Below are 13,315 nucleotides of genomic sequence, written 5' to 3'. Positions count from 1 at the left end.
TCTGACTACAGGGCAAGTCAAGGCCCCCTCTGCTCTATTGCTTATGGTCTTAGGTGGGGTCATCTTTGTGCATTCCTGGGAATTTCTCTAGATCCAGGTTTCAGCTAACCCTATAATGATTCCCTCAATCAAGATATCTCTTTTCTTGCTCTCATCTCTGTCCTTTCTCCTTCCTGACTATCCCATTCCCTCAAGCTCTCCTTAATTCTCCTCTTCTACCCTCCTCTTCTCCTTCTTCCCTCCCCACCATGCTCCCAATTTCATCCGGCGATCTTGTCTGCTTTCATTTTCCAGGTGGATCTATATATGTTGTTTTTGTTGGTTTAACTTATTACTTAGCTTCTCTAGGATCAAGAACTATAGGTTCAATGTCTTTTGTTTATAGGTAATATCCACTTATGAGTGAGTATGTACCATATTCATTTTTTTTGGGGGGGGTCTGGGTTACCTCACTCAGGATAGTGTTTTCTAATTCCATCCATTTGCATACAAAATTCAAGTTGTCATAGTTTTTTTTCCCACTGAGTAGTACTCTCTGGATCTTCAGAAAACCCCCAACCTGTCATCTATTTAGCTCATATTTGTGGAATTACAGACATAGGGATAGGTGGCCATTACCAGGTAAAAAGACAGTTAAATAATTATTTTTCCTCAGGTGAATCCACCTGGAGACTTAAACTATGAACAATTAGGCAAATTTATGGCTAATACTTCATTTCAAAACCAGGCACGAATATGTGTGCTATACATAAAACATGATTTATTAATTTGAAGTTTATACTGTAAAGGACAAAGCCACCAAGGATCATAAAAGACATGATTAGCTTGCTTTTGTAGATTTGGTAATTAAAGGATAAAATTAGAAAAGAAATGAAGCCAAAGGAATTAGTGAAATCACCAAGATGGAGTTATAAAAACTTGATCAAAAGAACTTTTGTCAGGTGGCAGAGGCAGATGGATCTCTGTGAGGTTAAGTTTAGCCTGGTCTATAAAACAATTTCCAGGTTATCCAGGATTGTTTGTTATTTAGAGAAAACTGTCTCAAAAAACAAGCAAGCAAACAAAAACCAACAAAACATAAATTTTGCTCAGACTTCACATCTCTAAATCAGGGAAAAGTATTATTATTTTTATTAAAGTGGCAAGAAGATTGTACTGGAGACCCTATGTGGCCTCATTGTGATTCCTTAGCTTCGTGGGTTGTGTCCTATGAAATTGATGGTAACTGGAAACAGAACAGAGCAAAGCAGACTTTAGCTCAAAGCATCCATTTGGAGTTGTGGAAATAACATGGCCCTCATCAATAGTAATTCACAACATCTGGTCTAAAACTGAGTAAGGTAGCTAATTTTCTGCATGTTCCATAAATGACAGAAACCGTGTCTAATGTGCTATACTTCTTCAAAACCATGAATAATTCATTTTTATGACACCTATTGAAAATTATTCACAAAGGAAGGCAAAATAAGCTTCATGTAGACATGCACTTTGCTACATTTTCTGAGGTGATCTTTCATTCAAATAAATTTTCCTAACTATAGACTCATAAGTGTTCTTCTGTGTATTCTTCCATTATTTGTCTCTCTATATTTTTAAATCTCTTCATTATTTCTTTATAGTTATTTTAAATTTCTTCTTTTTGTCCTTACTAATCTGGATATTGGCTAGTCAATTAACGTTTTATAAAATGGATCTTGGTAAGATGACAGTGATTCAGCAAGAATTCACCACTAAAGTTTATGTGCAAGGTTGCTTTTCCCCCCTGAATCTGTAATGTCCTCTAGGTGTTGTAACCCTTTGGAAATGGGAAAATATCACTTGTTTTCTGCATTTATTTCAATAATTTTCTCTTGCATGTGTTTTTTTGGTGTTCCAGTAATACTCTTGCAACAGGTGAGATATTGAAGATGTAGTCTATGAAATAAGAGGACATTTGCATGTTCTCACTATTTATATACTTTGACATGTTGTATATGAATTGACAGTAATACAGTGTAAGACAAAAAACTCCTCTCAATTCAAGAACTAATTGTTTTATCCATTGATTATAGTCTTGCTTTTAAATGAGTAATTGAAAGTTTACAAATAAAAATGTATTTCATTCTTTTAAAACCTTTGCATAATTTTTGATGCATGGAGTTTTCCCAAAAAGGAATAAACAAATATTGTTTATTTTTGTAGCCTACCAACTAAGAGTGTGTCAGCCTCCACCACCTGTACCTAATGCAGAAATTTTGACAGAAGATGATGAATTTGAAATAGGTAAAGTATCTAAAATTACTTTTAAAGAGTACACTCATAGCAGAACTATCTTTTTTAAAAAGAAAAATCTATGTACAAGTACAGCAGCCTGTGGGCTGAAAGGGTTTGTTGCAATTATGAAGGAGGAAAAAACCATCTAAAGAAGAATAGAAACAGTGAAAGCCATTTGTAAAGGACATATTAGATATCTGTGTTGTGAGTTTGAAGAAATGCCATGTTCGGATCCCTTAGTAATAAGCAATAGTATGACAATCTTCTTTAATTGGACCAGTTCGGAAGGATCATACTTATGAGAAGCAAATGAATTCCTTGTGGCAATTGCTTCTATGTAGCTGGTGTCCCTCATCAAGAATACATGAGAAGCTTACTCCTGCCTTCATTTAAGGTAGATCCATGCTACCAAGCCTTGTTTGTTCAATGTTTAAGGGTCAACCTTATAATTGATAATCTTTTTACATTGATTAAAAATGAATAAATGAAAATAAGTTTGGTTCTAAAATAAGAGCACCATTCAGCTACCCTTTGTAGCTTGTCTGAAAGCCCCGTTTTTTGTTTTTTTTTTGTTTTGTTTTGTTAACAGGTGATATTATCAGATATCAGTGTCTTCCAGGATTTACACTGGTTGGCAATGCAATTCTAACATGCAGACTGGGAGAGAGGCTACAGATGGATGGTGCACCTCCAGTTTGTCAAGGTATGGGTGTTTTGCAGTTATTTGCTTAATTACTTTTTTTTGAGACAAGTTCTTGCTCTATAGCCCAGGATGGCCTCAGACTTGAGTTTCACCTGCCTCTGCATCTTGAGTGCTGGGATTACACATGCTGCGACTTTTAACTTGTGGTTATTAACTCCTTAAACATTTCTTTTGTGTTTATGCCAGAAAAGGCAAAATTTCACAGAAAATGTGTCATTTCAGTATTGAATACTTGCCTGACAATATGACTTTGAGGTATATAATTCATATGTAGTATTTTTAATTCAATGATTTCTCAGTTGTACCAATTAAAAAAGTGTTTCATTCCTCTGAGATCTAATTATTTTAATTAGTCTGAAGTCAGTTTCTTCTGTGCAAAGTGTTTTTTCTCTACAGGTATGATTAAGGGTAGAAAAAAAAGGGAAAAACCAAACCAAACCAAAACAAGTACCGAATAAACATTGAGATGATAATTCCTTTTATTAGGAAAAAATATTCTAGTCACTAGATATATAATCCTTTAGTTACTACATGTTAAGAATGAAAAAATTTGGATTCCACAGACAGATATTTTGTTATTGGGCCGTGCAGCCTAGAGGGTTGAAAGTTTAGAATGAGAGGAAATTGAGTTGAAAGTAAGAGAATAAAGTCTGGGCAGTATGTAGATAGCAAGTCAGAGGAATAGATACAAGAGCAAAAAAGTCATTAGGGATATGTGAAGAAGTAAAAGAACTAAACGCATTGTCTCTATATATTTATTTATAATAAAGAAGGGAATTTCAATGTAATGGAAAGAAAAAAATACAGTAAATTTTTAGGCCTCCATGATATATTTTACATAGCACATTAAGAAATGTAATTTAACACATATTCCAGCACCCATCTCCTTTTGGTTCATGAATGTAAAACAATCATTTGGTATTAAAAATACAACTTCTGTTGATATTTTATAATATTCGTAATGATGCCTTCTTTCACAGTGCTCTGTCCTGCCAATGAACTACGACTGGACTCTACAGGAGTCATACTGAGTCCTGGATATCCTGACAGTTACCCAAATCTGCAGATGTGTGCCTGGAGCATCTCAGTGGAAAAGGGCTATAACATCAGCATGTTTGTAGAATTCTTCCAGACGGAAAAGGAGTTTGATGTTCTTCAGGTGTATGATGGTAACCATGGGTCATATTTCCTGGATATTCACAAATTCAGTGGAAACACGCTAACCGTACACATAAATGTTCAGTATAAGCATCTGCTTATGCTACTTTTATCTTGTAGATATTGTTTTGAGCTCATGGACTCCATTCAGTAAGAGAATTGTTGTTAGTTTGATAATTGTTATGCGTTACAGTTTAAAGAAACCATTAAAATGCTTAGGAAAATCATTTTGTATTAGGTTTCCCTTACTGATAAGGAACATTGGGTCTAAAACCACTTTAATATTCCATACTATTTTAAGCATACAAACACTAAAAATAAATGGGCATGCTACTATTTATTTATATCTATATTTCATTATTTTCTCTCTAAAGGACCAAATATTCAGAGTCCGGTGCTTATTTCCCTCAGCGGAGATTATTCAAATGCTTTTAATGTAACAAGCAATGGTCATGAAGTATTTCTTCAGTGGTCTGCAGATCACGGCAATAACAAGAAAGGCTTCAGGATAAGATACATTGGTACGTGATGCTTAGGATTTTAGCAACTATCTCACTTCTGTCATTGTGAAGACTATTATTAATGAATTAAGATGGAATTAAGAGTTAAGATGGGCTGGAGCGATGGCTCAGCAGTTAAGAGCACTGACTTCTCTTCCACAAGACCCAGGTTCAATTCCCAGTACATACTTGGCAGCTCACAACTATCTGTAACTCTAGTTCGAGGAGATCTAACACCCTTACACAGATATCTATGCAGACATATAGGCAGGAAAAACACCAATACATGTGAAATAAAAATAAATAAATCTAAGTCAAGCTCAGCAGCTTAGAACATGTATTGACCTTGCAAGTGTCTGTATTATTTTTGTATGTTGGCTCACAACTTTCTGTATCTCCAGTTATAGGAGATGTGACACCCTCTGTTGATCTCAGCTTGTAGCAGTCAAATGTTTAGTGTACATACAAGCACTTATACACAGTAAAAAAGATAAACAAGTCAAAAACAGACAGAGGAATCTAGATAATATTCATTTTTAACTTAATAATAATTACAGACCCTCCATTTCTGATTTTTGAATAATTTGGGGTAATAGCGCTGTGCCTGAATTTCATTCTGTGCTGAAATAATTCCACCCTCTCCTTTAATTAATTATCTAAAACATTAGTGACTTCTTGTGGGGGAATCAAGTGTGATTGGGGTACATTTTTTGAAATTTCCAAATAAAAATAAACATATGTTGGGGTAAAAAGTTTATAAAGTATTTACAACCCAGATTAATTAAACTGAATGCTTCAGATCTTTCTCTTGTAATAGATTTGGTTCTTTTACCTGGTAGAAAGCTGTTAGAGTGTTGTCTGTGTATCATCTGATAGTTTAAAGAACTGTTTAGCCTTCAATGAGTTTAAAGCATAAACAATTACAAAAATATGGTTTTAGTTATTCTTCATTTTTAAAATTGTCAATAGAATCTAATTTTTGAAAGATAAAATTTTGAACACATTTAAAATTAAATTTTTACACAATTAAAATATTTGACAATTTAAAATGTTGCTATTATTGTTCCTCTGAAATGAGTAATAATTAGAAAGTGGTGGGCTCAATATACACATTTCATATCAAGATGACACTAATTTTTAATGTTCTTTTTTCTATAACAAAAAATGTACTATTTTATATAAGAATTATTTTGGGGTGTATTTGAATAGAAACTGTTCTTCATTATAGAAGTGATGCATTTTTTTCTTTACTATAATCCTAGATGATAGGAAAAGCTAAGAGTCTGTGCTAGAAGGATATTCCAGAATCAACTGTGCCTGCCCTCATCAGTGTTGAACTTGTGTTTCCCATGATGCTGATCACTATGAGTTGCTTCAACTTTAAATGTTTTATAAAGAGCTTTGATCTAATTCTGCATTAACAAGTAATGCATTTCACTGATAGATTATATACTCCCTTATTTGTATAAATTTCAGCATACTTAAAAATTATAGACATAAAAAATACGCTCATATCTCTACATTTACTCTGCAATAAATTTATTCTGCCTAATTACTTTTATTTTTAAAAAATGAGTAAAAATTTTAATTAAATAGCAATATTAATTTGCTTACAAGATGTGTAACCAAATAAGTCTGAAGACAAAAGAACAGTCTTAAAATTAAATATATGCTTCACACACTCTTAAGATTGTATTTAATTAGTATTTCAACCACATGAAATACATCAATATTATTTTATTTTACTTGTGCTAAAAATAATTGAATTTTGTACATTAAATTTTGTTTTACACGATTGTAGCAAACTATAGGAGAATTGCTGAAACAAAACAATTAAAACCATTAGATTAATTAAGGTAGAAATCAGTCTTTATTTGCAATAATATCCGTGACAAATTTTGATATAGATATAAATAAAACACATTTTTTTTTGCTACCGAGAAATTTTGACATTTTCCTACTGTCTGTTAGAAATGACAATTCGTGACATTTATATTCTAAATACAACTTATTTATCAATATTTACCCCTAACTTTCTATGTTCTCAGATGACAAAAATATTTCAAAACTTAACCATAACAAGCTGAAAGGTTTCCAAAGTGTATAAAGCTACTTGACATTATCTTCAGAAATTTCTGGCTTGAGGAGAAAGAAAGTTTTATTTATTGACAAGTTTTATAATTTTATAAGTACTCTATCGGAATGGGGGCTATAATAGGGCAGCAAAGATGTTCATGACATAGGAAGGTCCATTCTAACACCAGTCAGAATTCATTACGTGTCCCACTATAATACAGGTCTCTAGAGACAGCTTCCATGGGACATGTCAACAACATGCTCCACTATTTTAATCCCAGGCTGTGACGGTTAGGCCCTTCAGACCAGGGAATTCAGTTTCTTGAATCTGGTGACACATCGCAGAACTTTTGGACATCCACAGGTGACAGAATGCACTGAAAAGCAGGACATGTAGATGACAGTAATAATTGTGAGAGTAGGGATAGTCACGCATCCTACAAGCCATGTTCATACACATTTTAAAAGAGATTAAACTATATAATAGCCAATGAAATAAAACAAGAATGGGCTTACTCTTAAGTCAGCATTAATCACATAGTTGTTCGTAAGCTTGGATGACAGAGAACGTCTGGTTGGTGATTAAGCAGTGATCACTCTTTCCTCCGGAAAGCCTTCTACTGCAGCACCCCGGAATCGCCGCCTCACGGATACATCATCAGTCAGACAGGCGGACAACTGAACAGTGTGGTGCGTTGGGCCTGTGATCGAGGCTTCCGACTCGTTGGGAAGAGCAGTGCCGTGTGCAGAAAGTCCTCCTATGGGTACCATTCGTGGGATGCACCAGTCCCTGCCTGCCAAGGTGAAGTATCTTATCCCCAAACAGAAACAGGCTTTACTAAATGATTGACCTTACCTTTTTGGATGTTAAACAGAAAATGGACATTATCAAGCTTACATATTAAGAAACAAATCATAGAGTCATTCCTGAAAATGGATTCATTTCCATAAAATTGACTTTGAGAGGCACAAAATGTGATTAGTTTTCTTGGATGTTATATGATTAATTTGCCATATGTTTTTTTAAACGTATTTTATCCACAAACACAGTTACCTTGTGGAGAAAAAAATTAGTGTATATGACGGTAGTACCAAGAATATATAAGAACATCACAGATTTTAGTTCAACACTACAGGTTTTTGTTCTTTGGGAAACAAATTTATGAGAGAAACTCTAGGTAATATCTGGTTATTTTCCTATTTTGTGGTTTCATGACTTGGCAGGAATATATATCTCATTCTCATTTGTAATTTGTTGAAAAGCAAAACACTCTGTGATATCTGGAACTTGTGATAACCAAATGACAAACTCGTTAATCAGAAAATATAATACAGTGGAGTTCTTGAATTAAGATAGTATAATTAAGTCAATATAAACTTAAACTATACAAAATAATAGCATACTATGTAATCCCCTACCCACCTTCGTGCCCAGGAGATGGTTTCTCTGTATTGTCCTGGCTCTGGTGGAACTCTCTTTGTAGACCAGGCTGGCCTTGAACTCTGAGATCTGTTTTCCTCATCCTTCCCAGGTCTTGGGATTAAAGATGTGCATGGCCACCATTTGACTTAAAATGCATTATTATTGCATATATACATGCAAAAATTTATATATACAAATATATTCACATATGCATACATATGTAGATGTATTATAAATTATATATGTATATAATCTAGAATGTAAAAATAAATAATAGGTTGTAACTAGCATCTAACTTGAGAGAGAGCTTATAGAAAGACTAACTGTAAAATTGGTCAGTTTTCTGAGGACAAGAAATTGCCAGACAACTGCAATATTTTCTTGTATTTTTCTAAATTAAAATTTCTGATTCATGGGAAATTAGCTCACGTAGATATATATAAAGATAGATGACTTGAAATAATTGTTGTTTCCTTATTCTCTCAATATAGAAAACAGTAACCTAACTGTTAGTTTTCTGGGTAGTATCATTTCTCTAGCAAGTTAACAGAAGCACTGACATGCAAATTAGGAGTAGTGTACTGAACTTCAATTATCTACTTGCCTTTGACCAATGAATAGTAGAATATGTCTTCCTGGATTTTTCATTTTCCATATGAAGTTTATTATTATTCTCTCAAGGCTTGTGAATAATTGTGTAGGAATCTTGATGGGGATTGCATTGAATCTATAGATTGCATTTGGTAGGATTTCCATTTTTATTATGTTGATCCTACCCATCCAAGAACATGGGAGATATTTCCATTTTCTGGTATCTTCTTCAATTTTTTTCTTCAAGGACTTAAAGTTCTTGTCAAGGAGATCTTTCACTTCTTTGGTTAGTGCTACCCCAAGATAGTATATGTTATTTGTGGCTGTTGTGAAAAGTGCTATTTCTCTGATTTCTTTCTCAGCCTCTTTATAATTTCTATATAGGAGGGCTACTGATATTTTTGAGTTAATCTTGTATCCTGTCACATTACTGAAGGTATTTATCAGCTGTAGGAGTTCTCCGGTAGAGTTTTTGGGGTCACTTATATATGCTATCATATTATCTGCAAGTAACGAAAGTTTGACTTCTTCCTTTCCAATTTGAGTTGAGTTCCCTTGATCTCTTTTTTTATTTCTATAGTCATAACTTTAAGAATGATGTTGAATAGATTCAGAGAGAGTGGACAGCCTTGTCTTGTTCGTCATTTGAGTTTCTCTTCATTTAATCTGACATTTGCTGTCGTCTTGCTGTATATTGATTTTATTATGTTTAGATGTGTTCCTTGTATCCCTCATCTCTCCAAGACCTTAATCATGAAGAGGTGTTGAATTTTGTCACATGCTTTTCCAGCATCTAATGAGATGATCTTATGGCTTTTTTTTTCAGTTTATTTATATGATGAATTACAGTGACAGAATTCCGTATGTTGAACCATCCTTGTATCTATGAGATGGAGGGAGGCGACTTGATCATGATGGCCGATTTTTTTGATGAGTGCTTGGTTTCAGTTTGCCAATATTTTATTGAGTACTTTTACATCTATTTTCATGAGGGAAATTGGACTGTAATTCTCTTTCTTGGTTGAATCTTTGTGTGGTTTCGGTATTGGGGTAATTTTAGCCTCATAAATAGAGTTTGGCAATGTTCTTTCTGTTTCTATTATGTGAACCATTATGAGGGGTTATAGGTATTATAGGTATTAGCTCTTCTTGGAAGTTCTGTTAGAATTATGCACTAAAACCATCCATACTTTTGGGGGGGGGGGGAGTTGGGAGGCTTTTGGCGACAGCTTCTATTTTCTTGAAGATTATAGATCTATTTAAATTGTTCACCTGTTCTGAATTTAATTTTTCTATCTGATGTCTATCCAGAAAATTTCCCATTTCTTTTACACTTTCCAATTTTGTGGAATACAGGTTTTTGTAGTATGATCCAATGATTCTCTGGATTTCCTCAGTGTCTGTTGTTTTTTCCTTATTTTCATTTCTGATTTTGTTAATTTGGATGCTCTCTCTCTGTCTTTTGATTATTTTGAATAAGTATTTGTCTATCTTTTTTTTTAATTTTACATACCAATTCCGGTTACTGCACTTTCCTCTCCTCCCATTCCCTCCACCTTTTTCCCCACACCCCAATTAGTAGGAAGTCCAAGGCCCTTCCTACTATATCTAAGCTGAGCAAATTATTCTTCTAAAGAGAACGGGTTCCAAAAAGCCAGTAAGAGTATTAGGAATAAATTCTGGTGCCACTGCCAGTGGCCCCGTAGTCTGCCTCAGCCGTACAATTGTCAACCACATTCAGAGCTTCTAGCTTGTTCCTATGCTGGTTGCGTCCCTCTCCAGCAGGATTTGGTGAGCTCCCATTAGTTCAGGTAAGCTGTTTCATTGGGTAACCCTGCATGGTCTTGACCTCCTTGCTCATATTCTTACTCCTCCCTCTCTTCGACTGAACTTTGGGAACTTAGCCCAGTGATTCATTGCAGATCTCTGTGTCTGTTTCAATCAGTTACCAGACGAAGGTTCTATGGTGACTACAGGGCAAGGCCAGTTTGGGCACCGTCTCCACTATTGCTTAAGGTCTTAGCTGGCATTATCCTTGTGGATTCCTGGGAATTTCTCTAGTGCCAGGTTACTTGCTAGCCCTATAATGGCTCCCTCAATCAAAGTATCTTTTTCTTTGCTCTCCATCTCTGTCCTTCCCCCATCTCAACTATCTCATTCTCTCAAGTTTTCCTCCCATTCCTCTTCTCCCCTCCTCTTGAGTTTTCTTCCTCCCTCCTCCTCTCCTCTCCTCTTCCCCTTTCACCCTCCCTTGTTCTCCCATCCCAATGCTCACAATTTTGTCAGAAGATCTTGTCTACGTCCCCTTCCCAGGGGAATCTGTATGTTTCTTTTAGGGTTCACCTTGTTACGTTGCTTCTGTAGGGCTGTAGACTCGTTATTCTTTGCTTTAAAGCTAGTATCCACCTATGAGTGAGTACATACCATGTTCATCTTTCTGGGTCTGGATTACATTGCTCACAATGTATTTTTTTCCTAGTTTGATCTATTTACATTTAAATTTCAAGATGCCATTGTTTTTTTTTTCTGCCTCATAGTACTCCATTGTGTAAATGGACTACATTTTCTTTATCCATTCTTCAGTTGAAGGGCATTTTACTTGTTTCCCAGGTTCTGGCTATTACAAATAATGCTGCTATGAACATATTGGAACATATGGACATATTGATCAAATGTCCTTGTAGTATGATTTAGCATCTTTGGGTATAGATTGGTATTAGCATAAAAACAGACAGATTGACCAAATGGAATGAAATCAAAGACATGGATATTAATCCACACATCTATGAACACCTGATTTTTTGGCAAAGAAGCTTAAATTATACAATGGAAAAAGAAGGCATCTTCAACAAATGTTGTTGGCATAACTGGATGTGAACATGTAGAAGAATGAAAACAGATTCATATCTATCTCCATGTACAAAACTCAAGTCCAAATGGATTAAAGACCTCAACATAAAGCCAGCCACACTGAACCTGATAGAAGAAAAGTGGTAAATAGTCTTCAATGCATGGGCACAGGATACCACTTCCTGAATATAACCCCAGTAGTACAGACAATAAAAGCAACAGTAAATAAATGGGACCTCCTAAAACTGAGAAGCTTTGGTAAAGCAAATAATACAGTTGATAAGACAAAATGGCAGCGTACCAAATGGGAAAAGATCTTCACCAATTCCATATCAGACAGGAACTGATCCCCAAAATGTATAAAGAATTCAAGTAATTAGACATAAAATTCCAAATAATCCAGTTAAAAGCGGCATACAGACCTAATTCTTGACAGAAGAATCTCAAATGGCCAAATGACACTAAAGGAAATATTCACCATCATTATCCATCAGGGAAATGCAAATCAAAATGACTCTGAGATACCATCTTACACCTGTCAAAATGGTTAAGATCAAAAACAGCAAAGATAGTGTATGTTGGAGAGAATGTAGAATAAGGGTAACACTCCTCCATTGCTGGTGGGAGTGCAAACTTGTACAACCAGTCTAGAAATCAATATGGCGATTTCTCAGAAAATTGGGACTCACTTTACTTCAGGATCATTTTTTCTTAAGAGTCATTGGGAAAGGAATACTTGATCTCATGATATAATAATACTAGGAATTAAAAGTATTTGAAATTGCACTAAATCATATATACTTTAAATGAACATTAAACTAACTTAATATTTATACTCACTTTATAGGTACAAATCTTTATGAGTATGTATTTTTAATGTATGTATATATACATATAATCTTTATGTAATCAAAGGTTTTATTTTTCCTTAAGTTTAATTGTGTGTCTGTGTGCCTGTGTGTGTGTACATGAATATGTGCAGGTGAATGAAGGTATTTATAGATATTGATTGCTTTAGATGCTAAAGCTGGAGTTTCAGGTGGCTGTAAACATTCTTGTCATGGCAATCTGGAACTCTGATTCTATTTCCAAATGACTGGATTTGCACTAAAAGAAAAATCTTCTGTAACTTTTTGAAAATATCAATTGCTTCCCAAAGTCAATGCAATCATGTAATTAATTTTAGGTATATAATATCACATTTCATATGTTATATCACATTATTTTGTCTTTAATTGACAGTTTTCTATTACAATTAACAATTTGAAGTATAGTAGAAAGAAAAGGTATTAACCTTGTAAAATTTGTATTTGTTTTCAAAAACACCTTTGTCTTTCTCACAAAACTGATCTCTTATTTTCATCAAAATATTTAAAAAGATTATTTTGTAAAAATATGTTTGCTGTATGTTTGACCTAAGTGTTTAAATACTTCTAAGTAAGTTACTGAAAAGAGTTGTTTATGTAGTACAAACTTTTAGTGTCACTTTTGTTTACATTCTTCAATGAATTATTCTTCTTGCTTGTCAATGTCTTAGATATCCTAACATTTACTTACATGAGATTTAGTTAGACAACATGAGCAAGTTATAACTAGAAATTTCTTTGGCTCTCTGTGTTGGCATTTCATTAAATAAGTTCTTTTCTTTTGGAATGTCAGATAGCCACTGATTGACAAGTATACAGGAACCAATGTTAAGATCGGAACAATTCCATTCCATCATACAACTAGGCATTGTTGTTGTTATGAGGTGTTGGGACC

General features: G+C 34.3%; 1 protein-coding gene across 1 annotated transcript in view; it reads left to right on the top strand.

The window, feature by feature from the left end:
- The window catches only part of Csmd3 (CUB and Sushi multiple domains 3), a 1,053,984-nt gene that overhangs the window by 970,176 nt on the left and 70,493 nt on the right, over positions 1 to 13,315 (top strand). Inside the window, exons 46-50 of the mRNA XM_087898772.1 lie at positions 2,182 to 2,262; positions 2,843 to 2,956; positions 3,937 to 4,125; positions 4,489 to 4,635; positions 7,304 to 7,492. Of these exons, the coding sequence (XP_087754898.1) occupies positions 2,182 to 2,262; positions 2,843 to 2,956; positions 3,937 to 4,125; positions 4,489 to 4,635; positions 7,304 to 7,492 (720 nt within the window). The remainder of the gene's footprint in view (positions 1 to 2,181; positions 2,263 to 2,842; positions 2,957 to 3,936; positions 4,126 to 4,488; positions 4,636 to 7,303; positions 7,493 to 13,315) is intronic.

The sequence above is a fragment of the Myodes glareolus genome, chromosome 19, assembly GCF_982192425.1.
Source record: "Myodes glareolus chromosome 19, mMyoGla1.1, whole genome shotgun sequence".
Taxonomy (NCBI): Eukaryota; Metazoa; Chordata; class Mammalia; order Rodentia; family Cricetidae; genus Myodes; species Myodes glareolus.
This window is presented reverse-complemented; position numbering and strand designations above follow the sequence as displayed.